Source organism: Malaclemys terrapin, chromosome 4 (genome assembly GCF_027887155.1).
Source record: "Malaclemys terrapin pileata isolate rMalTer1 chromosome 4, rMalTer1.hap1, whole genome shotgun sequence".
Lineage (NCBI taxonomy): Eukaryota > Metazoa > Chordata > Testudines > Emydidae > Malaclemys > Malaclemys terrapin.
Window position 1 is genome coordinate 146,759,045 of NC_071508.1, and position 25,808 is coordinate 146,784,852.

The following is a 25,808-nucleotide window of genomic DNA, read 5'->3' on the forward strand; positions in this document are numbered from 1 at the left end:
CTGGAGGCCAGGCTCTGGGACCTTCCCCCTTGCAGGGTCCTAGAGCTCGTGCTACAGCCCAAGCCCGAACATCTACATGGCCATTTTACAGCCAAAGCCCTGTTTGCTCGAGTCGGCTGACCTGGGCCACCTGTGGGTGTTTAGCTGCTGTGTAGACGTATCCATGGAGTCCACACTATGCTCCCCTCTAGAATGGTAACTGTGGGTTGGCTGAGGTACAGTGGCAAGACTTTGTGGTGAGGATCATTGGCCAACGTTGGTCGACAGCGATGTCCACCCGGAACATTTACTCGCACTAAATTAGCACAATTGAAAACATATTTATCTCTTGTTATATGTGGCTCACCGCACCCATCACAGTGACACCCTCCCCCCCTCCGAATTACTGCTCCTTCATGACCCACCGTGAGGAAGATCAGGTGCACTTCCAGCCACAAGTCATCGCAAAGGCCGTGAGCCCAACTCACCACTCCGCTATTCTATCGATACTGCTGTAACTCTTTTGATTGCAATGAACTTGCATGACGGAAACCTGGGGTAACAGAGAGGTGAATTAGACCCACTCTTTCCACTGACGCTGCAACCAGTGGCAGTGTTCTCATCCGGGAATGATAATGCCTGTCCCTCTGCAGCCAGACTCTCAGAGTACATCGGGGAGGTGCTCCTATGACCTTCCTGGTCTTTGGTTATGGCGTTGTGATGAGTAGATTAGGCATGGGAGCCTTACTCTCATAGGTGGGGGCATGGTGCTATGATTTCACGCTCATCCAAAATTTATTAGAAAGAAAATGTAAGAGAAAATGAAGTAGCCCCAGTAAAATGTCACGTTGACAAACCGATGAAAACCCAAATTCTGCAAAGCTTCTGATGGTACGTAAGTTGAGAAAACAGTCCCTTCTTGTTCCTCCATGCCGCAGTCCCATGAGATTTTACTTTTAATCCAGCATGAAATGCAGGCTGGGTAACAAAATTATAAACATGGCCTCCATATATCGGAGAAAATGTGCATGCGTTTACGTGCCTCCCAGCAATTTGAATGCACTTGCTATGCCTGATGTCCACTGTGGTCGTAGAAGCCAGGGTTACACTAATTTTTGTTTAGCTTCCTCTCCAGTGCCGGCACCCCCGATCCTACAGCTAGAAGAATGTTGCACCCACAACAACAGCGCTACGTTGTCCTGGAAACAGCCCCCTTTGTCTACCGTGCAGGTGGAAGGATATATTCTAGAGCTGGATGATGGGAATGGTGGTCAGTTCAGGGTAGGTATTGAGAGCACCTGTTCCATTGATAAAACATGCCTTAGGTGGAAGACAATGCCAGTGATGAGTGAGCCACACCAGGAGCATTGCCGATAAACAGGAAGCAGGCTTCCGTTCTGCAGAGATACACCGGGACGGAGAGCCTGCCACTGCCTTACAGAATCATAGAACTCTTCAGTCTCGTGCACTGTTTTCACTCAGGTTACACAGATGTAAACGATTCCACTAGGCGCGAGACAGTGGGCAATCAGGCCGGTTTTGTCTTGTTTTTAGAAGAGTTCATTTGTTGTTTATTTTTATATAGCAGGGGTAGGCAACCTAGGGCACGCATGTCAAAGGTGGCACACAAGCTGATTTTCAGTGGCACTCACACTGTCCGGGTCCTGGCCACCGGTCCAGGGCGCTCTGCATTTTAACTTAATTTTAAATGAAGCTTCTTAAACATTTTAAAAACTTTATTTACTTTACATACAACAATAGTTTAGTTACATATTATAGACTTATAGAAAGAGACCTTCCAAAAACATTACAATGTATGACTGGCACATGAAACCTTAAATTAGAGTGAATAAATGAAGACTCGGCACATCACTTCTGAAAGGTTGCCGACCCCTGCTATACCGTATAAGCTTCCCCCGGATTTGAACTGAATCTTTCACTTTTTGTCAACCGCTTCAGTCCAGTTTTTATTCCAATGAATATTCTTATTGTGATGGACTTGATGCGGGAATCGCTGGCTGATAGTCTGTGGCCTGTGTGACCCAGGAGATCAGACCAGATAGCCAGAATGGTCCTTTCTGGCCTTAAAAGTCTGTGAATCTGTGGATTGACAACACAACTGCTAACCTGGCAGGGGGAAATGGTCTCACAACAATCGACTGTAGACACCAGTTCAGAGATTGTTGAAACTATCAGCCAAAGAGTATGCATCCGAAGAAGTGGGCTGTAGTCCACGAAAGCTTATGCTCTAATAAATTTGTTAGTCTCTAAGGTGCCACAAGTACTCCTGTTCTTTTTGCGGATACAGACTAACACGGCTGCTACTCTGAAACCTGCCATGATGGAAGACACCATACAGTTGCTCTGTAGCAGTGGCTGGGGATAGATTATTACACAGGGCCTACCAATTCTACATTAGAGTCACTCCTGCAAAGATACAGTAGTGATATGCAGGGAAATGGCTTCCCCTGGTAACTTTCATTGTTAGGCGGTTAAGTTGTTGGAGTCTCTAGCCATAACTGCATCCATCAGGTTCCCTCTTGGAGAAACTCTCTCTCTCTCTCTCTCTCTCTCCACTTTTCATTTCAGACATTGTATCTAATTCTCTCCTTCCCTTGGAAGGATCCCTTCTGTGGCTGAACAATTTAAGTTACACAGGGGGCTAGGTGACCAATAGCCAGTCGTGGGATCAGGGGAGCACAGAGGTGGCTGAACCTAAAGATTGGCTTCCAATTTTTTTAATAAATTTGTATTCCTGCCTTTTTTATCTATTCGAAAAAATTTCCAAACTCCAGGTGGACTTTTCCCTTGTTTTCAAATCCACTTCCAAATGCACTTGCACTGCAAATACTCACAAAATCCCACCCCTGGTTATGCTGATCAGTCTGACTCCCTTGCATCTGAAGAAGTGGGTTTTTTACCCATGAAAACTTATGCCCAAATAACTCTGTTAGTCTTTAAGGTGCCACGGGACTCCTTTATTACTTGCATCTGAAGAAGTGAGGTTCTTACCCACGAAAGCTTATGCTCCCAATACTTCTGTTAGTCTCAAAGGTGCCACAGGACCCTCTGTTGCTTTTTACGGGACTCCTTGCTTTTTTTGTGGATACAGACTAACACGGCTACCCTCTGATTTTGACTCCCTTTATTTCCCATTGTTGTCGAGCGGAGAATTTGGCCCCAGGTGCGTGTGCAGTTTGTTTACTGGGGGCAGATAGGAGAGTGGAAGTTCACTGAAGGCTGAAGCTCCTACTCATGTAATGGCTGCAGCATCAGGTGATCCTTATGCCTCGGCCTTATAATGAGTGACTGAGACCTGCTCCAAACTCTTCATCCTTCCTTCCTGGTAACTTCAAATAATGGTATCTGGGAGGTCAGCTGAGCTGAGGCTGCACGTTAGAGCATATTTTTATTGTTAGATAATATTTGCCTTGATGATCAGCACGCTTTGGAAATGGAAAGAACTCATTTTAAAGCACTTTTTTAATAGCTTAAAGTAGGCTGCCAAACATCTCTTGCAAAGGCTGCTAATTCCCATGGAGGATTGCGGTTTGCTATACTCCTGGCAATCAGAGGCATTTAAGGCCTGGGGACTTTTAAATTGTTGTAATTATACAATTAAAATGTGATTTTTCGCTGATCTGACATGCTCATAATTATTCTCTAGCATATTCATCACCATTCAGAGCAGCTCACCGTGGAGAGAGCAGCCCACCGTGTTCCCTGAACTCCAGCTGCGCATGACGCAGCCAGGCGAGATCCAGAGCAGAAGCCGGGTAGTTGACAGAGGGGGTGTATGGAGTTTAATGAGAGAAAGGTGCAGAGGACTGAGTTTGCAGGAGACAAGTGCATTGTCTCAGCACAGCCCCCTGGCCTGGCCAAGCAGGGAATAAAGCTTCCTAGCTGGGGCCAGGAAGGAAAAGGAAATCACCTTTTGTTTCAGAATCCCACAGATGTATTACTTCTGGAGGAATTCTGTGCCACTGCGTGTGTGCAGAATTCATGTCCCCCATGTTCATGATTTCTTTGCTTCCCCGCAGAAAAATGCCTTTCTGACAGGGAAGCAAAGGGAAGCTGTAAGAGCCACTCCCTACCAGTGCAGGTACATTGTTTCAGGCACTTGGAGCAGCTAGCAGAGAGGTAAATCACCGCTGGGCTGGGGACATCCCAGCCAGTGGCTCCTACCCTGAGCTGGGATCAGCTGCTAGTCTGGCTGGGCTGGAGGCAGGACAGGATGGGACTTCCTCTTCCCCTGCAAGGAGTGGCTGGGGCTGTGTCAGACCCATCCCAAGAAACCTCCCCCAGCTGCAAGAAGCTCAGCATCCTCCCTTGCTTCCTGCCCCCATTGCTCCTCAGCTGTGGGGAGGGAAGGGTCCCAGACTCAGAACACGGCCACATAGCGACCTAATGCTTTAAACCCAGCTCATCCCATCCGATAGGGCTGGAGCTTGCAGGTCCTTGCAAGGGGCTGCACTGCTCCAGCGTGGGTGAAGCCACCCGCAATGATACTCGCCAGGCACGGGCGATAGCACATCCCTCAGGTGGCCGTGCCTTGCTCGCCATTGCACAAGGCAAGGAAGGATGAAGACTGGATGATCACTAGCCATGATCCCAGTTGTGCTAAGGGGGTGCTTAGCTACATGTCCCTCACTTACGCCTTTCTCCTCTCGTCAGGCAGGTGTAACTGGGAGCTGTGCTGTAGCATTCATTACTGGAAGATCTGGTTTCCCTGAGCGACCTGTCCTGCTCATCCCCCTTTACTTTGTGCTTACGTTGTTATGCTCCACCTCTAGCTACGCAGGATGGAGCCCCTAGTGTTACTGTATATGACTCGGCCCGTCTGAGTCCCCTTTGCGCTGCTCAGTAACAGAACAGGTAACGTAAAACTGTTCTGAAGGGGCAGCACACAAGTCCGCTGTTGTAGCGGAATCCTGAGTAGCTTAAAGCCAGCATACCCGGCTCTGGCCACCCACCCACCTCTCCCTCCACGTAGATAGGTGTCCAGGATAGGAGAGGGCACGGCCACAGCAAGATGTAGTCTGGTGATCTAGGGCTAACAGAATGGATCATAGAAACATAGGGCTGGAAGGGTCCTCGAGAAGTCATCAAGTCCAGCCCCCTGCACTGTGGAAGGACCAAGTAGACTAGATCATCCCTGCCAGGGTGAACAGGAGTTCGCCGGGGCTCGACCCGCTCCGGGGTGGCGGGGAGCCACACTGACTCACTACCTGCTGGGGCTTGAGTGCTTTGTCTGGCTGTCAGGTCTCGCCCGGCAGCCCTTGCAGTCCTAAAAGATACAGGAAGCCCGACCCCAGCTCAGGGCGGGCACCAGCGTTAGGTCAGGGCTCAGACCCTTAGTCAGGGTTGAGCAACAGTAAACAAAGTATTTAAGCCCAGGCCCTGGGTCAGGGCGGGGCAACAAACACTGAGGCAGAGCTCAGGCCCTGAGGCAGGGCTGAGCCACAGTAATAGGCCTGAGCCTCAACAGGCCTGGGAGAGGGGGAGACTGCCACCCATGGGTTGGGTGGCAGGGGGGACGCAGGCCCTCCCACTCCACTGTGTCCCAGCCCGGGGCCCTAGCAGCGGCAGAAGACCCGCGGCTTAGTCAGTGGGGATCCTGGCTGCAACACACTGACATCAGCTCTGGCAGTGCTGCAGCCAGACTGGGGTCGGCTGCCCCCGGGCTACTTCCAGACTCCCCCTCTGGGCCAACCTGGGTGCTGGCGTCAGCCTCGGGGGGTTCCTGGACCATGGGTTCATCCGGCCAGGGATCGTTTCGCAAGTCCGGGAGCTCCTCCGGATAGGAGGCACAGGGCAGGTCCGGTGGCTCCTCTGGGTAGCGGGCGCAGGGCAGGCCCGGCGGCTCCTGGCGGTCACCCCAGTCCGCGGAGGTTTCCCAGCCCCGAGCTAGGCTGGAGACATCTGGTCTCTCTGGATGCTGGGGCCAGACTGAGTTCTGAGGGCCCGGTTTTATACTTCCGGGTCGCCGCTTGACCCTCTGAGGGGCGGACTCAGAACTCCCTAGCTCTGCCCACTCCGGCCTCCGGATGGGCTCTTCCCCTTCCGGGGCGGCAGGGAGCCACACCGACTCACTACACAGGGGTTTGTCCAACTTGTTCTTAAAAGTTTTCAGTGATGGGGACTCCATGACCTCCATTGGAAGCCTGTTCCAGAGCTTAACAGCCCTGACAGTTAGAAAGCTTTTCCTAATATCTAACCTAGATCTCCCTTGCTGCAGATTAAGCCCATGACTTATTGTCCTACCTTCAGGGGACATGGAGAACAATTGATCCCCATCCTCTTTATAACGGTCAGCATATTGGAAGACTGTTCTCAGGTTCCCCCTCAGTCTTCTTTTCTCAGGACTAAACGGGCCCTGTTTTTTTAACCTTTCCTCACAGGTCAGGTTTTCTAAACCTTTATCATTTTTGTTGCTCTCCTCTGGACTCTCTCCTGTTTGTCCACATCCTTCCTCAATGGTGGTGCCCAGAATTGGACACAGTACTGCACCTGGGGCCTCACCAGTGACCAGCAGAGTGAGACAGTTCTCGCCCGTGTCTTACATACAACCTTCCTGTTAATACACCTCAGAATGATACTAGCCTTTTTTGCAACTGCATCACATTGTTGATTCATATTCAACTTGTGATCCACTATCACCCCCAGATCCTTTCCAGCAGTACTACCCCCTAGCCTGTTGTTCCCCATTTTGTAGTTGTGCATTTGATTTTTCCTTCCTAAGCGAAGTACTTTGCACTTGACTCTATTGAATTCCATCTTGTTGAATTCAGACCAGTTCTCCATTTTGTCAAGGTCATTTTGAATTTTAAACCTTTCCTTCAAAGTGCTTGCAACCCCTCCCAGCTTGGTGTCATCATGAAAGACTGCTCCAGCTGACAGAGATTAGAGCACTCCCGAGGCTGCTCTAACTTGTGCTGGGGGTTCATTTGACCCAGGACAGAGGGAGGCAGAAAGGTTGTTTAGAGTCAGCTTTGCCTCCCCTGTGGCACAGCTGGTTATTAAGTTGTAGCTGGTTATTAAGTTGATTTTTCAGATAACAGTGGAGATTATCCAGAAGAAAAGCATCAAGGCCAATCAAATCACTAAGTGGATTCCAAACCCTGGGGTCACGTCTTCAGAAGCCATTTACTATACAAATTTAAATCTTATCACATAGTTTATTTGACAAATGACTTAGCAATCTGGACTGTCTCAAGCGATTATTACTCCTGCTCAGAGCAATTCTGGGTTTTCAACCGCAGTTGCAATGATAAAGAATAATGGGTTTGCCTGAGTCCCTAAAGCTTTGCTCCTGACATGCCCGACAAGATCTGTTGTGTTATCCACTTGTGCTCGGAGCTGCAGCTGCTATTTCTCCTCACGCCAGCATCTCAGCCCTTGCCATGTGTGCAGAAGTGCAGATCAATGGATAGCCAAGCATTCTGTCCGTGCGGCATGTCAGAGTCTGCCAAAAACTGATCTGACCTGTTTATGTGCTGCAGCGAATAATATTTTGCTTTCCTCTCTGGGGATTTCAAAGCACTTGACACTCACTAATGAGTTAACTCTCATGAACATCTCTGTGATGTGGGAGAGTCACTAGGTGGTGTTATTTTGGAGGGGCCCAGGGGAGGGGAGATGGGAATGGTGAGTTTAGGGATTTTGGCTCCAGTAAAATGAATGAGATTGGCCTTATCCAAACTGCAACCAAAAGCTATGCACCTCCGGAGTTGTTCTGAGTTGGACCCGGGCCAGAAGGGAAGAGTTTGAATCCAGGGATTTGGCCCTCTGCCCTGGAAGTCCTGGGTGTGGCTTTTCTCTAATTTATCAATCATTAGGCTAGATGGTGATTAAATCCAAACAGCCAGATTCTATGAAATCATTAAAAAAGACCAAGAACAAATTGATGTAAAAGTAAGCTGAAGTGTTTATGTTCGGGGCTGACCCACGTGCCGGGGCACTCAAAGTGATTAAACTGTCCAGTGGCAATTCGTTTTATAATAATCAAATAGATGAGTGTCCTGTTGGACAGTGATAGGATGATAAAGTGGGAACCCAGTATGTTAAGTGAGACAGTAATAAACCCCGTGTTTCTGTAAGAGCTCGTACGCAGGAGAACACAGCTGTGAAGCAGTTTCTGTAAGCCAGTGCCAGGTGTATTTCACTTTTTATCGCGTTTGTTCAGTAAATTGAGCTCACAGCTCAAATTGCACAGCTCACTACTGAGTGCTACAGGTAACAGGGTACCAGAGGAGAGCTGCAATTGACATAACTACCAGCAATGGTGCCTAATTTAGTTAATCTGCTCAAGATTGAGGGAAAAGATATAGAGCAGAATTCTGTGTTCTTTGTCCACGGAACTTTTCCCATAGGAGTCTCATGGGTCAGTTAGTCTTGCCCCTAAAGGCCTGAGAAATGTGCAGTATCCTAAATACAAGACGAAGAACAGGAGTACTTGTGGCACCTTAGAGACTAACAAATTTATTAGAGCATAAGCTTTCGTGGACTACAGCCCACTTCTTCGGATGCATATAGAATGGAACATATAATGAGGAGATATATATACACACATACAGAGAGCATAAACAGGTGGGAGTTGTCTTACTAACTCTGAGAGGCCAATTAATTAAGAGAAAAAAAAAAAAAAAAAACTTTTGAAGTGATAATCAAGCTAGCCGAGTACAGACAGTGTGATAAGAAGTGTGAGAGTACTTACAAGGGGAGATAGTGGGCTGTAGTCCACGAAAGCTTATGCTCTAATAAATTTGTTAGTCTCTAAGGTGCCACAAGTACTCCTGTTCTTCTTTTTGCGGATACAGACTAACACGGCTGTTACTCTGAAACTTAAATACAAGACGTCTGTATTTAAGCAGAGACTGTTTAAACCAGGGGTCGGCAACCTTTCAGAAGTGGGGTGCCGAGTCTTCATTTATTCACTCTAATTTAAGGTTTCACGTGCCAGTAAAATATTTTAACGTTTTTAGAAGGTCTCTTTCTATAAATCTATAATATATAACTAAACTATTGTTGTATGTAAAGTAAATAAGGTTTTTAAAATGTTTAAGAAGCTTCATTTAAAATTAAATTAAAAGGCAGAGCCCCCCAGACTGGTGGCCAGGACCCGGGCAGTGTGAGTGCCACTGAAAATCAGCTCACGTGCCACCTTTTTCACGCGTGCCATAGGTTGCCTACCCCTGGTTTAAACAAATGCACACTACTCCAGTCTGTACTCCCAGCAGAGAGACACAAAGGGTTCCTGGAAGAAAGAAGAGAGTGAAGGATATTTCCCAAGGAAACCAAGAGCAAACCCTTCCCCAGCAACACAAATGAAAGCAACCAGGAGCTTAAATCACATCCCCTCTAATTAAAAGCGAATACTGTAACTGACGTGTTTGAGGATTTAGTAGTCTGTGGGCCTGATTCATTGCTTGTTGCTCCAGCATTAGGCCATTGTAACTCTGTACAACTGACATCAAAATAACACATTGGTGAATTGGCCATGGATCTGTGGAATAATACTGTCTTTCAGTAGCTTCTGTTTGCCAGAAGCTGGGAATGGGCGACAGGGGATGGATCACTTGATGATTACCTGTTCTGTTCATTCCCTCTAGGGCACCTGGCAGTGGCCACTGTCGGAAGACAGGTTAATGGGCTAGATGGACCTTTGTTCTGACCCAGTATAGCCGTTCTTATGTATGTTCAGTAAAGTGTTGGTCCTGCCACGTGAGCTTACAAGGAAGTAGAGTCTAGTTGCAAGTTTCTGATTATAGGATTTCTTTCTTCACTCAGGCAAACTCCCCTGGATTTCTCTGGGAGTTTTGCTTGAGGAAGGATTTCAGGATTTGGTCCAACATGAACAGCAATGGCCTTACTGTATAACAACTGGTTTTACCTGGTAGGTTTGTCAGAGCTCCAGTGTCAAGTCATAGGATCATTTTATCTCAACCCAAACTTATGATTTAATGCTATCCAGCGCTGGTGAATCTCATCCATCTCCTGCCTGTGGCAGACAGTGTAGAATGCCCAAAAGGTGCATTACTTGCATGTCTGTGTTTGAACAAGCTGTGGAAACACTGTACAGCAAACCTTCTTAGGAAGTCTGCACTGCAGAGCCTGTGCTTCAGACCCTAACGCAGCTCTTTGTTTGCTAACTAGGAGGTGTACGTTGGGAAAGAGACGATGTGCACTGTGGACGGTCTGCACTTCAACAGCACGTACAGTGCTCGCGTCAAAGCCTTCAACAAAACAGGAGTCAGCCAGTACAGCAAGACCCTGGTCCTACAGACGTCCGAGGGTAAGACGCTTGAGCAATGTCATTGTGAAATGATACACCAGAGCCAGTGCTGCCCACACATAGGGGCCGTAAAATCCACGTCGCTTAGCATTGCAATGCAAGGAGTAACTCCATGGCTCCAGATTTAAAAAGCCAAACATTGCAAAAAAGTGACTGTGACAGGAAGAGTAAAGGTTATGTAAGTCAGCAGACCAGCGCAATGTCAGCAATTGTCTTCCAGGCCTTTCCTTCGCTGAATATTTTAGTGAATTACAGGAGGAGAGGTGGTGATGTGATGACAGGCACTCAGAGAAAAGCATTTAGGATTTGAATGATGACAGGTTCGCACCTTGGATGGAGTTGTATTATTCTAAAATGAAGCTCAAATGTCTTTAATTCCCTTTAAAAATAAAAACAATTCCAGAGAACCCAAGCACTGTGTTTGGTTGCGCTATGATTGTAATGTATGGTGTTTAGTTACCACTCTGTGGTGTACTGTAAGGATGAGAAAGACTGTGGGGCCATCTGGGGTTCTTTCTATATAACACAAAGCCGCACCAATTCTATGTACAAAGCTGATTACATCCACCTCCTTCAGCTGTCTCGGTTAGAATATTAAATGCTGCTGTTAAGCATAACCAGAGGGAAACCTGTCTCTTCCTGCCTTTAAATACATCTGTCACACCAGGCAATTTATCCATCTTGGAAGATAGGCTTGATTCTGACATTCAGGACGGGAGTCAGACGGCTAGTTTAGAAAAATGACTTGGGAGTTAGAAACAGCAGGTAATAATCTCATGATAAAGGCTGTCATCTCAGTGCCAGCACATCAGCAGTCCTTTAAAGTATAGTTATTAGCAGAAAAGTGACCCCTTTTTTTGTAGTTCTCCACACCTACTGGTATTCCCTTTCCATAATTTCCAGACCCACATCGCTCCATTTTTCAAGCCAAATCCAGGTGTCTCTAACCACCAGCACCGCAAGCTTAGCCTGGCTCTAGAAAACCAAGCCGTGCGCCTTCCGCTTTGTGCACTTATCGTCAGCGCTAGAGATACTGGAACCAGAGCGTAACTAGTCGTTCTGTTGATGGTGCATAAGGCAGTTTAAACACAGCTGGTCCATACGCAGGAGCTGCGGCTTTTGAGTGTTGCTGAGAAAAAAGGTGTTGTGATCAGAAACCTCAACACAGACGCGTAGGAGCAGATTCGGATGTAGCCATCTTTACGTCTCTGACTTGTCATGCGTCAGGAGATGACGCCTATTGTTCAGAAGGAAGCCATAATGCTTCCCTTTGTTTTGAGTATGTCGGCAATACAGACGGATGAAGTGTAGTGACATGTCTCGGAAGACAGAGCAGAGAGAAGCTGGAGCAAGAGCTGCGCTTCCTCCTTATCTGAGCTGCCGGAGAAGCAAGCCTTTTCATTACAAATCATGGGCCATATTTTGGCCTCTGACACTTACATGCGTCCCCCGCTGGCGTCCACGTGAGTTTTGCACGTGTTGGCGCGGACCGATGTGGGGCCCATGAAAAGTGCCGTTTTCCCCAAGAGCTCACAGGATGTACAGAACGACAAACCATCTCCAAAAGAGTCGGAACATTTAGGGCCCTCGACAAAGCTCTTCTGCACCACTCCTGCTGCCAAAGGGAAAGCTGGAGAGCGGTGCTAAGCAGGGATTTTCAAGCGTGGAGGGACCCCCAGCTGGCTTAGAGCTGCTGTGGCAATTCAACACCAACCAGTCCCAACCCCCGCCAGCACAGGGACAGGCAGGGGTGTGGCCAGAGTACCATAACCTCTTGCACCCCCCAGCTGCGTCACAGACACTACGGGGTCATCACCAGGCAGTGTAAGTGAGAGCAGCACTGGGGTTGCTTTAATTTACATTAGGGGTCAGATTGGCCCTTGACTGCCCTGAGGCTTGTATAAATCCACACCCCTTGGCTCCTACACGAGTGGAGCTCGGCCAACCCCTCAGATCTGGCCCATGGAGCATTTCTTCAGCACTTGTGCTAGGAGGTCCTTGATTCCTGTTAACCGCAGCAGGATGTGAGTATCTAATTGCCTGTATCCTGAAATGGAGATGTACCCTTCCCTACCTGAATGGCACAACTGGGGTAGTATTCCAGGAGATACTTAATGAGCTGAAGTCGCTGAGCCAGATTGTGATCTCATGGTGCTTTTATAGCCGTACAACTCTATGGACTTCACGAGGGCCACCCCTGATTTATAGCAGACGTAGGGAGATCCAAATCAGGCCGTCCTTTCACAGGGAAATCTTAATTCAGAGAGGCACCTCACTTCCCTCCACCTTGCAAAATCCATATTTATACTGCTTTAAAAAATAGTGCATTTGCACCCAAAGCACTCCCTGTGGTCGGGCGAGGACCATCTCTCGTGGAGTCCAGCTTCAGAACTCAAGTCGTCCAAAGCTGCTGCTTCATTTCTGCAGCTCACCAAGAAACCCCAAATCCGCCCGCTGCTGGTTTTCAAAGTCCTCTACCTGTGTGTAAAAGAGAAGCCCAGCATCGAGCAGAAAGGGAGAGAAGGGAAGAGAGAACCCAAACCAGACTGTTCATGGAAGAATAGCTCTATGAAAATGACTGTATGTTGTCTGAGCGAGAACAGTGAATGCTGGCGAGCTCTGGAGAACAGGGAATTGAGGTAGGCAGAACACCTCCTGGAATTTAGCCCAGGTACTGCCACCAGAATCCATTTCTGACAGAAGAGCCATGGCTCTTTAATGGCAGTATATGGTGCGGATGTTGGTTGCACGTCCCACTCACGAGATAGCACCTCCAGCAGTACAGTCCCCTCCAACACGGTTCAGGGACATTGGTTCAGTACTGACTCAGAGGGCAGAGAAACATCTACTGATACCACCATTAATCTGTGGACCCAGGCCTCAGGTCCCACTCAGCCCCCTGATCCTGCCCTGCCCATGGTGGAAGTTAGAGCAGCTTTAAGGCTGTTCTAATTTGCACCCAGCTGCCAGCATAGATATAGATTTATTATATATGGTATATACCTGGTTACACCTGGCTCTGCGCCCCATCTAGGGAAGCTATTGCTGGCCAGTGCACAAGGGGGTGGGTTTTGTTTGGAAGTCTCCCCTTTATACAAACTAAAAAGACAATGCAATGAGAAATGATGAGCCCCTATTGTTACACATCGTACCATCCCAGAGCGCCCCCTCGCAGGGAATGCTAGTGCTATGGCACTTCCACCTCCGTCTCCCCATATCACACCCCCTATGCCAGAGGCTATGGGAGTGGGGTGTGTCGCTGGCTACGCCTGGTGTGACGGCACGTCCGCTTCAGTTTCCCCACAATGATCGGCAGCCTCCTCTGGCAAGCCACTTGAAAACGTTCAGCCCTTCCAGGGGACCAGAGTCCTTCAAAAAAAGTCCCCCAAAGCCCTGAAAAAGGGAATATTTGGCACAGGCTCAACACTCAGGTTTCCTCTGGGTGGATATTTGCATTGTGGTATCCAAAGTCCACACCTGTCCACCTGGCGCAGGCCCCACATAACATAGGAGCCCATCAGAAGTCTTCTGTTGATGGTCCCAGCACAATGGCGTTGTGCTTGGAGCTCTCTTTCCAGCATTTGCCAGGAGACAGGCTTTCAGAAACAGAGCTTTTGTTCACTGGAGTCTTTTTACTGAATGGCTCCTTTTTTGTTATTCCAATGAAAAAGAAAAAGAACTAAATGTGTCCCAAAGCAATTTCTCCTCTCAGAGGCACTCAGCGCTCTTTGGGCCCAAAACAGAGAAATAAATTGTGCCTGTATTCAGCTTAAGGGTATCTGAGTGAGTCATTAAACAGATCCCTGCTGCACTGACAACTGGTTTGGGGTATTATTTCTGGCCTATACCACAGAATTGGGCTTCTGAGTGCAGATTTGCATGACCTGGGTTTAGCAGAGTGCTTTATCCTTCCACTCAGCTCCGTAAAATTCTGTGGAGCGTTTTAGTAGGAGGGGAAATGAGAAGAAAAGAAGAGGAAGGAGCAAAGAGAAGAAGATCATTCGGAACATGGCCGTGCTGTTGTTACCGTTGTTAATCTCTTGTTAGTAACTCATTACTAACTGCTTAGCTGAAGGCACTTGGAGGTCTGGTTCATTTGTTTAATTACTGATTTCCAGCTCTGGCATATAGGGCCTGATCCAAAATCCACTGAAGTCAAAGGGAGTCTTTCTGTTGACTTCAGTGCACATTGAAATAGACCCTAGGGAACCATGGGGCTTCATGTGCCATGCCCCCACCACTACCTGTAGTACAGCCACAGAAGCAGTAAAAAAATTTCTCTCTTAACTAGGGAGACAGTGTGAGGAGCAAGTGGGGCAGGAGGCTCAGAGGGGACGTTCTGGGGAAACCTCACCGCGGGGGGGAGGAGGTAGCAATGTGCTAGTATCTCTTTGGGCACTTTCACCCTGCATGAAGAATAGGATGGTCCATGCTGCAGGAGTTTGGCAGGGAGTGTTGTGTAAAATAAAAATGTTGAGTTTCAAGGCAGGTTCCTCAGTGATTCGAGTATCTACGAATAGGGCATCTGTAGACAGAGGCCTCGATCCAGCGCAGTACTTCAGCCCATGCTGACCTGTAAGCACATGCATGAGAATGTTCCTCGAAGCCAATGGGACCGTTCCCAGGCAATAGATTCCCAAGGTGGTAGGGACCTCATAAATCTGACAGACAGACAATCCTGATAAACATACTCTCGGCTGTCTTAAAGGGCAATTTTGTTGTCCATTTTAAGAGATGACAATTTGCTCTTTTAAAGGTCATGCTAGATGCCTGCAGTGGGGCCGGATGGACTCCTAGCGATGAGGATGTTAATTGCACAGAGCCATTTTAAGCAGACAGTCCCACAAGATGAGCAAAAACATTCTCCAAGTAGCCTTTTTGTTTCCCAGAGATGAAGAGCCACATACCCCATATTTAACCATCCGACCTAAAAACGGCAGCAGTTTGTCTGCTGTTGTTAGCAAGGAACTGAACGCAATTGCGGCTGCATGATAGCTTGAGATCGTTTCGTCTCCCCAAGTTGGTGGCGGGTTATTGTATGGGTACCCCTAGAGAGAGGTATCCAAGCAGATGTCTCGCCTATCTGTTCTCAGAGGACAATTTATGTGACCCTCCCTTAGCAGGTTTACAGGGCATTGGTACTGTAAATGTGGACCAGCCTGACTTAATTCTGTCCTTGGTTGCTGATGAGATCCTTGGATGAGGTTCAGCCCCCTGATTTATTTTTCGGCCTGTCTTTTCTTAACTTTGTGGTGCCCAGAGTAGGTGATTTCATAGCGGTTTTAGCGCTCCAGTAAAACCAGCTTCCAAGAGAGGTCTTACAGAACGGCCTGGTTCTACTGCACTGCTCTGTGAAACCTTCAGATCTGATTAGGACACAAGCAGACCCTCACATGAACAGCAGTTTTTCATGAGGGCAAAGGACAGGCAGAGCAAGCGGTAACTCGGATTCCCTGAGCAGTGCAGAAGGTGAGGATTAGAACACAACAGGAATGACTGGCAGCCTGCCTTCCCCAGTAGGGAGCAGTATTGCTGGGGATGGCGATCTTAGAGCTGGCTTAAGAGAAGTGTGACAGCGTGACTCTGTGTGAGAGCAGAATTTAATCCAGACACTGAGTGCCAGAGCACAGCAGCCTTCTCCAAAGCTTCACGTCTGTTACCCTGTCATAGGGTTGGCAGACACAAAAGTTCAAATACCCTTTAAGGCTGGTGTACATGCTGCAGACCCTTATGCTTAGATCTCATCTCCTCCTTCCCTCCTGCTATCGCCCAGCGTCCCTCTGCCTTTTCTATCCACTCGTTATTCTCATTCGACCAAGCGCTTTTGGATTCCAAAGAATTTAGACTAAGCAGGGGCTACATACAGGGCCCACCGTAAGAACCAATTACCGTGTAAGGCTTTGTGCTAGGACAGGCTGCTGTATGCTGGCTCTGAACGATGGAGCCCATTCTGGTGGAGCAGGTTACGGTGAAGTCCTCTGACAGGTAAGCAAACTAGAAGAAGGGTTGGAGTTTAGGTTTCCCACGGGTATCACAAGCCTTCAGAATCACCAGACAAGGGATGTTTACAGCTTCATCAAGAGCTTCTGCTCACAGCTGCCTGCCTATGACGGGTGGAAAGGCTGTCGGGGCAGGCATCAGGATAATGACAGTGCACTTTGGGAGTAGGGTGGTCATAAAGGACCTGGGTTGCCATGGTGGGACAATGAAATCTCACCTATACAGCGTGGTAGCCTGCAGTCACTCTGAGACAGATCCGCTGCCCATTGAAGTGAATGGGAGGACTCCCAGCAACTCCAGTGGCCATTGGATCAGGCCCTCAGGTCACAGGGATAACTCCTAACAAAACTCCTATTGGGAGGATCAGGTGTGTTTTGATAGATGCAGAGTTATCCAGAAACTCTTAACCTGTGGAACTCATTGCCAGGGGTTGTTATGAAAACAAAATCTATAGTGGGGTTCAAAAAAGAACTAGATAAGTTAATGGAGGGTAGGTCCAACAATGGCTGTTAGCCAAGATGGGAAGCTGGGAGTGGACAACGGGGGATGGTTCACTCGATGATTGCCTGTTCCATTCATTCCCTCTGAAACACCTGGCATTGGCCCCTGTCGGAAGACCGGATACTGGGCTAGATGGACCTTTGGTCTGACCCAGTATGGCCCTTCTGATGTTGTTAAACACACCATCCTGTACCCCCTTTGGGTGAGGTAGGTTTTTGAGGGCACTTTTAGTAACACAGTTTAGATCAGCCTTGCAAAACTGCATTGACAGGTTACCAGCCCAACACAAAACCTCCACAGCCTGCCCTTTCCTCTGCTGAGTATAATGGACAAGAGATCGGGTGACCAGATGTCCCGATTTTATAGGGACAGTCCTGATTTTTGGGTCTTTTTCTTATATAGGCTCCTATTACCCCCCACCCCCTGTCCCGATTTTTCACATTTGCTGTCTGGTCACCCTAACAAGAGAGTATATGATAGCATGTAAAATACATCTGCTGGGACTTGGGTGTGGTAAGAGGTGCATCTCCCTCGGTGGGATACAGTACTGTGATGCCTTCCAGAATTTGCTAAAAATAGGATTTAGCCTAAGAAAAGCTGATCAGATTTGTCTTCAGCTCCACAGGGATGTTTTTGAAGACTCAAATATGTTTACTGGTTACAGCGTCAATGATACGGTATTATTGAGTGGTATCTGTGCTCCAGAACTTCCTGTGTCCTCCTGCATGCACAGCCTATGCATGTTAAAGTGTCTGCGTTCTGCACCGGGGGCTCGGCTCCGGTAACGGTCTGAAGTCAGCCTGCAGATTTCTGATGTGGGGTTTGCATTGATCTTACGTTTAGACACAGAGTCAGAAGAACAGACCCTCCCTTTTCCAGTGCCTTTGGAAAGATTTCAGCTCCGTAGAATGAGTCCTTTCTCCTCCACACTTAATCTACAACCCAGCTTCTCGGGGAGATCCTACTTTGAGCTAAGATCCTCGTCCCACCCGCTGAGCTTGCATTCTTCTTTGCAGTCTCTGAATTCAGCCGGTGAGCTGAGCACGTCTGGCATTTCCTCTTGATCTGTGCTTTTGGGCAGCTCCGAAGTATTTGTTTGTTTTGTTTTGTTTTTTTCCCATGACATTCATATGCCAGGGGGATAAGTTGTTCTGTTTGTCAGTGGCCTGCTCCCGAAGTGAAGGGAATTTGGATGATGTAGCTTTGTGGTGTATATTTCTATGTAACAACAATACCATTGTCGCTGTCATTTAACGGCATTGATTAGCAAGCCCCGGGTCAGTGCACAGTTCCTTATACGACAGCTATTATGAGCGAGGGAGGAGCCGGGCTGGAATGACGGGAACAGCACTGGCACACGCCGCTAAGGGAATGCTGGGGAGGTACGGGAAGGTTCCAGGAAAGTCAGCTGCTGCCGTAAGATTTGTTCATTGCAACTCTTTCGAAGGCTGGTCGATTAACCCTCAACCCAACAGACCTTTTTAAAAAGAGAGGTTAAAAAACACAGAAGCAAGCAGGGAGTTGGGGGGGGGAGGAACACAACTCTTCTCATCTGAGGACTGTCGAGTCTGATTTTTAAAGGTGCGGAGTATCTGCTGCTCCCACCGACTTAACTTTGAGTGGTGGGTGCTCAACGCCTGTCAAAGTCAGGCCCTCTGATATGTAAAGCCTCTTTTTCTGCAAAGGGGAGGAAAGAACATGACTAAAATTCTGAGTAGCGTGCAGGGCAGTTGGTTGTAAGCACAGCCCCCCCAGGTACCCTGCCTGCCTCCATAGTCCTTGCCTTAGTGGTTTGTGACAAGGGTTTAGGCCAGGGGTCTCAAACATGCGGCCCGCGGGGTTCTTTCGTGCGGCCTGCCAAGCTCCCCATGCCCCCCGCCTACCCCGTGCTGCCGCGAGCCCCGCGCCACTCCCTGAAGCGGCTGAACTACTGTGTGTCCCTGCAGCCCCGGGCAGGCGGGTGGGAGGTGAGTAGAGGGCTCCGTGCTCTTGCAGCTCCCATTGGCCGGGAACTGGGAACCACGGCCAATGGGAGATTTGGGGGAAGTACCTGGAGGAGCAGCAAGAGCAGCACATGGTGCCGTTTCCCCTCCCCCCCCCCAGGGACTCCAGCCGCTTCCTGGAGCGGAGCGGAGTGGGGCTGGGGACAGGGCAGGCGGGGAGCCTGCCCTGTCCGCGGTGCGCGGTGCTGCCACCCTGGATCCGCTCTAAGTAAGCAGCGCCAGGCCGGAGCCCGTACCCCGCGTCCCTTCTGCACCCCAACACCCTGCCTGGAGCCCCCTGCCGCATCCCATACCCCTCCTGCACCCCAACTCCCTGCCCTGAGCCCCCTGCCACACCCTGCACCCCTCATCCCTCCTGCACCCCAACACCCTGCCTGGAGCCCCCTGCCGCATCCCACACCCCTCCTGCACCCCAACTCCCTGCCCTGAGCCCCCTGCCACACCCTGCACCCCTCATCCCTCCTGCACCCCAACCCCCTGCCCGGAGCCCCCTGCCGCATCCCACACCCCTCCTGCACCCCAACTCCCTGCCCTGAGCCCCCTGCCACACCCTGCACCCCTCATCCCTCCTGCACCCCAACACCCTGCCTGGAGCCCCCTGCCGCATCCCATACCCCTCCTGCACCCCAACTCCCTGCCCTGAGCCCCCTGCCACACCCTGCACCCCTCATCCCTCCTGCACCCCAACCCCCTGCCCGGAGCCCCCTGCCGCATCCCACACCCCTCCTGCACCCCAACTCCCTGCCCTGAGCCCCCTGCCACACCCTGCACCCCTCATCCCTCCTGCACCCCAACTCCCTGCCCGGAGCCCCCTGCCGCATCCCACACCCCTCCTGCACCCCAACTCCCTGCCCTGAGCCCCCTGCCACACCCTGCATCCCTCATCCCTCCTGCACCCCAACACCCTGCCTGGAGCCCCCTGCCGCATCCCATACCCCTCCTGCACCCCAACTCCCTGCCCTGAGCCCCCTGCCACACCCTGCACCCCTCATCCCTCCTGCACCCCAACCCCCTGCCTGGAGCCCCTGGCCACACACTGCACCCCAACCCCCTGCTTCACCCCTCCCGCACCCCAACTCTCTGCCCAGAGCCCCCGCCATACCCTGCACACCTCCTGCACCTCAACTTCCTGCCCTGAACCCCCGCCACACCCCACAGCCCTCCTGCACCCCCTGGGGGCAGGGAGGGGGCAGAGTTGGGGTGAGGACTTCAGGGAAGGGGTTGGAATGGGGGACGGGAAGGGGCGAGATGAGGTGAGGCGGGGCAGGGGCGGGGCCTCATGGAAGGGGTGGAGTGGGGGCGGGGCCAGGGCAGCAACTGGGGGGTGTCAGTGATGCGGCCCTCGGGCCAATGCACTAGTCCTCATGCGGCCCTCGAGGTCATCTGAGTTTGAGACCCCTGGTTTAGGCTGATTCACTGTGCACAGTGCAGCCAGAGTCTCCTTTACCTTGCGGTGAACAGCGACTAGCAAAGGAGCGGCAGGCATAGCCGATCTCTTTGGTGCTATTTCATAATCATGGAGACCAATTTTTGCACATTTCTTATTTCTAAAGCTCCCAGGGCCTCATTCTCCCGCCGTGCCGGGTTTAAACCAGTGTCACTCCAGTGGCATAACCCCCAACTTACTCTGGCTAAGCAAGGGGAGCGTGGGGTCCCTTTTATTTTGTTTCCATCTCACAACTCGGAATGAGGAATGCTGCAGCATGACAGTTGCCAGAACATACAGGGGCCCCCACCCCCTGTCAGCAACCCTTTTTTCTTTGTGCTTTTATGTTGTTCATTGTACTGCTGTGCGCTGCTGGCTTGAACTACGTTTTGTTATTGGACGTTTTGACTTTGTGGCCAATGTACCGAGATCTATTGTAACGGCTTTGATCAATACCTGTATGTGGAGTGTGTATCTTTGGGATCACAGGCTGAGGTCTGGGAAGCGGGTGGGAGTGGGGGACAGGGGTTGGGATTTTACAAACCCATCTAACCACTTTCTTCTTATTTGTCCTGCTGATGGTTAATTTGTATTACAGTAGAGCCCAGAAACCTTGAAAAAAAACCCTTCGAAAGGGGGCACAGGGCACGATTCATTAAAACTGCCACAGCAGCCATTGCATCGTTACCCAGCAGGAGTTAAGTGCAGCGTGAGGTTCAATGAGAAATATACAAGATGTACCCTGCCTGCAGGGACCGGTGTGAATGTGCTAGAGGAAAACATTGGCACAGAGAAAACACCTCCATTTTTTGCATGCAAATCGATTGAAACCAGTCACAGACCCATCCGGAGCAGTCCAGCCCTAAACTAGTCTGACAAGATGGGATCACATCACTCCCATGCTGGTTCTTCTTTCCCCCAGATGCAAAAATATCCCCTTTTCTCGATAAATCGCTAAGGAGTAATAAGGGAAGAACAGTTTGTATGAAGCTACAATAGCTTCTTTATCAAATTAGATACATTTGGGCCCGATTCTCTGGTGCGGTGCAGCCACTTTGCCCTGCGATGCTGGCAGAACCTGGCTATAGAGTTGGCGAAAATGGCCCTAGTCAGGTTACCCCAGTGCAAGGAGAATCCTCCATTCGCATACAGCCAATATAGAGGGTTTTACACCATGTCCTTCCCGGCCATTAGGGAAAAGAGGGACATGGGTGGTGAACTCCTACACTATGCAATCCCCTGTGTCAGCCCTTTGGAGCTGTCGGCAGCCAGTAGTTAGAGCAGTCTCCTGACTGCACACAGGAGCTCCAGGATATGCCACGGGAACTATGGAAGGAGGTTGCATAGCACCTGCACACACTCACTCCGGCTCTACTCAGTGGTCAGCCTCTAATTTTCATGAGTACCAAATGCCATCAGTAAATGCTCAGTGTAATGTCGTATAATGACGCTTAGCTCTCACTGTAGCACGATTACTCTTAAAATACGGCAATAGCTAAACTAGAGTTATGTAGCTACCTGAAAGCCACCTACGTTAACATGAAAAGTGATCAAGGACTCGGTCAGTCTTAATCCACTTGCTCTTTTTTTGGGGTGGATTTCAAATGATTTTTTCAGAATAACTAGAGATTCTCCGTCTTACTGGAGAGAGTTCTCTCTAAGTCAGATGCTGTCTACCCATCTTGTTCCGATTTCTTTCCCCAGAGGAAGTCGCGGACAGTATTTTTGAACATGCAGCGTGTAAGGAGATTTACTGAATGGGGAAAACATTTATTTTTTTGCTGCTAGAGGCTCCTTTTCACATGCCAGTACAATCCCTTGGACTCTAATGAAAATAGGGGCCAGGATCTTCAAAAGTGTCAACTGATTTTGGATACTTTGGGTTTTTAGGTTCCCACCCTGAGACACTTTAAAGGGCCCTGATTGTCAGAGGGTAAGTGTGCCGCTCTTTCTGAAAATCAGACCCCTTCCAGAAGTCTCTAAGTTGGGTACCAAAAATCACTAGTCACTTTTGAAAATCTTGAACATGGTCTTTGGCTTTTAATGAATCAGGCCTCAAGTGATTGGACCAAATGGATAATTTTGCAAGTGTTTACAAGTATTTTTTGTGAGACTGGTTGTTACGTCTTAGCTTTGATGTGTGAAATATAGTATCTCTTTATAGGATGCAATTTTGAGACACAGTCAGCGCCTTACTCTCAATTAGGCAAGTATATTTATTACAATTAAGTGGTTCTTACTTTGTGTTGGTCGTTTTTTTATATTTGATGTGTATGTTAAGCCTTTTTTTGACAAAGTAAATAAACAGCTCACTATAATCAAAGACTGTTTCCTACTTTGCACCCTGTTTCTCAAATTCCATCCCAGTGATTTGAATGAGGAATGGTCATTTCGGTTCGGTGTTAAAGGCATTTTAAGTTCTTCCGCTTGTTGGTTTTAAAGAGAAACCTGAAGCTGGGCTGTGGAAATGGACTCCCCATCAAACTCTTATCCTTAAAATAAAATACATTTGGACCCCACCTGACCAAGGCACTTAAGCATGTGTCAGACTTTAAGTACTTGATTAGTCCCATTGAAGCTAATTGGACTATTCATGCACTCAAAGTTAGACATTGACGTGGCTGAATCAGGAATTTGGGTCTGATTTTTACAGGTGCTGAAAACTTGCATTTCCTGGTAATTTCTGTTGGAGTAGCAAGTGCTCTGCAGCTTGCAAAATCAGGCCCCTTAATTCTTTTTGGAAAAAGCAAACCCTTTTAAGATGACCCAACTCAGCTAAATTCACAAATGATTCATGCACCGTGTAGTTTAACGCGCACTTCATTTACAATGCAGGCTCATGGTGAGTCCATGTATACACACATTTCAGGACATGGGGGGAAAAAAAAGATTCATGCAGTACATGGAAAAGTATGTGAGCAAAAAAAAGATTTCTGAATTCTTTATTTTAATAAATGCCAATTTTACTTCCTGTTTCTTTCCTGCATGCCTTTCATTTGGAATGACAACAGTTGACATTAAAAAACTGGTGGCAGGTATGGAACCCTTTATATTGAGTTATAAAACCAGTAAGTGAGCTAGCTTGTGAAAAGACTCAGTAAATCAATGAATAAATCTGTTTTATTTTCAAGCAGTGTTTACTTGGGTGAGAATATGTGTCCAGGTGTGAGACTATGTTGTGGATATGTCAGTTTGAACTACATTAAATGCACAAAAGATCACAGGAGAGGAAAAAATCACCTATGAAGCTTTGGATAGTGGTTTATGACATTCTGTTACTCTGTGTATTGTCAAAAAGGTGATGTTCTACCTGTCCGGTTTACTGTATCCAATCGCAGTGTATTTAAATCGGCAATCATGCTGATTCCTAGAGGTTCTCAACATTTTCCAGAGCTCATATGAACTAGATTTTATAAAAATAAGATTGAAGGTTCTCTAGGGAGGTTACTCGCTGTTGTTTAATCTGTCGGTCAATGTAGATTTTTGTGTGTGCTGTTGATTACTAGACCTGCAAGCACTCCCCCTCACACACACTCACACAGAGTGTCTGCTAAACTTTAATCCCCCTTCCCACACTGAACCTGCACCTGCAAGGCATTACTCACATGAGTAATCTTTAGTCGTAAGAGTAACTATTATTAATATTTGTATTACACGACTACCTAGAGGCCCAACCAAAGTCAGGTCCCCAGTCTGCTAGGTGCAGTAGAAACATGTAGCAAGGGGCAGTCCCTGCCCCGAAGAGCTTACAGGCTAAATAGATAGGACCAACGACAGATGGGAGGGAATCAATGGTGTCTCACCCAAGGTCACACAGCAAGTCAGTGGCAGAGTCAGGAATAGAAGCAGGCTCTACAGCATCCCAGTTCTGTGCCCTACCCACTAGACCATAACAACCCCCAACCTTTGTGTAAAAGTTTGCAGGATCAGGCTCCATGACTCTGGTGTTGCTGGTCTGCCAGTTACCAGGCCTAGGTAGCAATAGCCTCCATCAGTGATTCCATGCCCACAGGGATAATTTTTGAGCAAGGAGACCTTCTCCCATGGGTAAATTCTACTGAGTCAGTCCAGTCTCTCTCTACCTTCCTCTGAGGTTATAGTGAGCCGGTTCCCTACTGTACTTGGTGATAAGCGCAGCCTAAGGCCACTGCTGAACCTCATGGTTGAGCGTTCTTCCTGCAAGGTGGCGCGTGGTGCTTCTCATCCCCTCTGTGTGGCTTTGTTGCTGGAATGGATTGTTTCAGCCGTACTAAACAGCTATCCTTTGTGTATTTCCAGTGGCCTGGTTTTCGTTCGATCCCGGCTCTGCACACTCTGACATCCTCTTTTCCAATGACAACCTGACTGTCACCTGTAACAGCTATGATGACAGGGTTGTGCTGGGGAAAACTGGCTTTTCCAAAGGGCTCCATTATTGGGAGCTGTCGATCGATCGTTACGATAACCACCCAGACCCGGCCTTTGGCGTGGCTCGTGTTGATGTCCTCAAGGATGTCATGCTAGGAAAGGACGACAAAGCCTGGGCAATGTATGTGGACAATAACCGGAGCTGGTTCATGCACAACAATTCACACACCAACAGGTATGCCACAAACCCTGGAATCAGGTCTTCTCTAGACTCTCTTTCTCTCAGAGATCAAGGCCCAAACTCAACCCTGATGTAAGCTACTCCTTCAATGGCAGCTGCACAAACGTACACTGGGAATGGATTTGCTCTCTAGAGCCTAAGGTGAAGTCCTTATGCTTAGCATAAACTAGGGGCAGTTCAGACATCCTTGGTGCTGTACCAGCTACAAGAACACTTCACCTACTGTGCTAAGAATGAAATGATCCCCGTCTATCTCTGCTTCCTAGTCCTCTGAACATTCATCCGTCTATCCGGGCAGAACATTTCACCACTCGTGAGTAAGGCACTCATCCCACACTCGTGCCAATAAACCTTTATCGCTTTTATACCATCCGGAGTGCTATACCGAGGTGTAGAAATTCTGTCTCCATTTTTCCGTGCAAGCCAGTTTGTCAGGATAGTACACTTATTTTGTAAGCAATGCGTTCTTCCCACACGCTCTTCCGCCCTTTCACTGGTAGTGTATGGCTAATGACTGAGGGCAGTTGGCCACCACTCGACCAGCGGAATAGATGGAAGCACTCTACTCATCCAGTCATGTGACGTAGGTGGTTGTAGATGGGTGAGACCCACCTGGATGCCAATTAGCATTGAGCTCGGAGGATTATTCTAATTGTGGTTGTGTTTGAGATGAGACTGGCATGTGCAACCATCTTAGAATACACGCTGTGGAGAGGTCTCGTAGCACCTGTGGCTCTGCCATACTTTTAAAGTGACAGCATGCTACCCTTTTGTGTCTCCTACGTGCTCCCCCCACATAATTCCCCATGACACTTCCTTATCTGGAGGGAAAGGAACAAGGGGAAATGTCTGCAGGCACCATACAGGTGGAGGAACGTGTAATGGTATTAAGTTGTGTCCATTAGGCTGTCCATTGTTACTGTCAATCTTAACATGGAAACAAGAGTTCCCCGTACAGTGCAAAGCTATTTTATGGCCCTTGGGACCCACCCATAGGGTTGGGGAGTCTTTGCATTG

At 48.8% G+C, this 25,808-nt stretch overlaps 1 protein-coding gene across 11 annotated transcripts in view; it reads left to right on the forward strand.

Annotated features, from left to right (window-relative positions):
• TRIM9 (tripartite motif containing 9) overlaps positions 1–25,808 on the forward strand; it is a 135,143-nt gene that overhangs the window by 103,076 nt on the left and 6,259 nt on the right. For 4 of the 11 annotated variants that reach the window (XM_054028014.1, XM_054028016.1, XM_054028017.1 and 1 more), the window contains 6 exons: positions 1,103–1,260; positions 10,135–10,273; positions 17,618–17,806; positions 22,368–22,409; positions 23,215–23,238; positions 24,482–24,785. In XM_054028014.1, coding sequence (XP_053883989.1) covers positions 1,103–1,260; positions 10,135–10,273; positions 17,618–17,806; positions 22,368–22,409; positions 23,215–23,238; positions 24,482–24,785 — 856 coding nt within the window. The remainder of the gene's footprint in view (positions 1–1,102; positions 1,261–10,134; positions 10,274–17,617; positions 17,807–22,367; positions 22,410–23,214; positions 23,239–24,481; positions 24,786–25,808) is intronic. The other 7 variants (XM_054028015.1, XM_054028018.1, XM_054028021.1 and 4 more) reach the window with 4 other exon arrangements.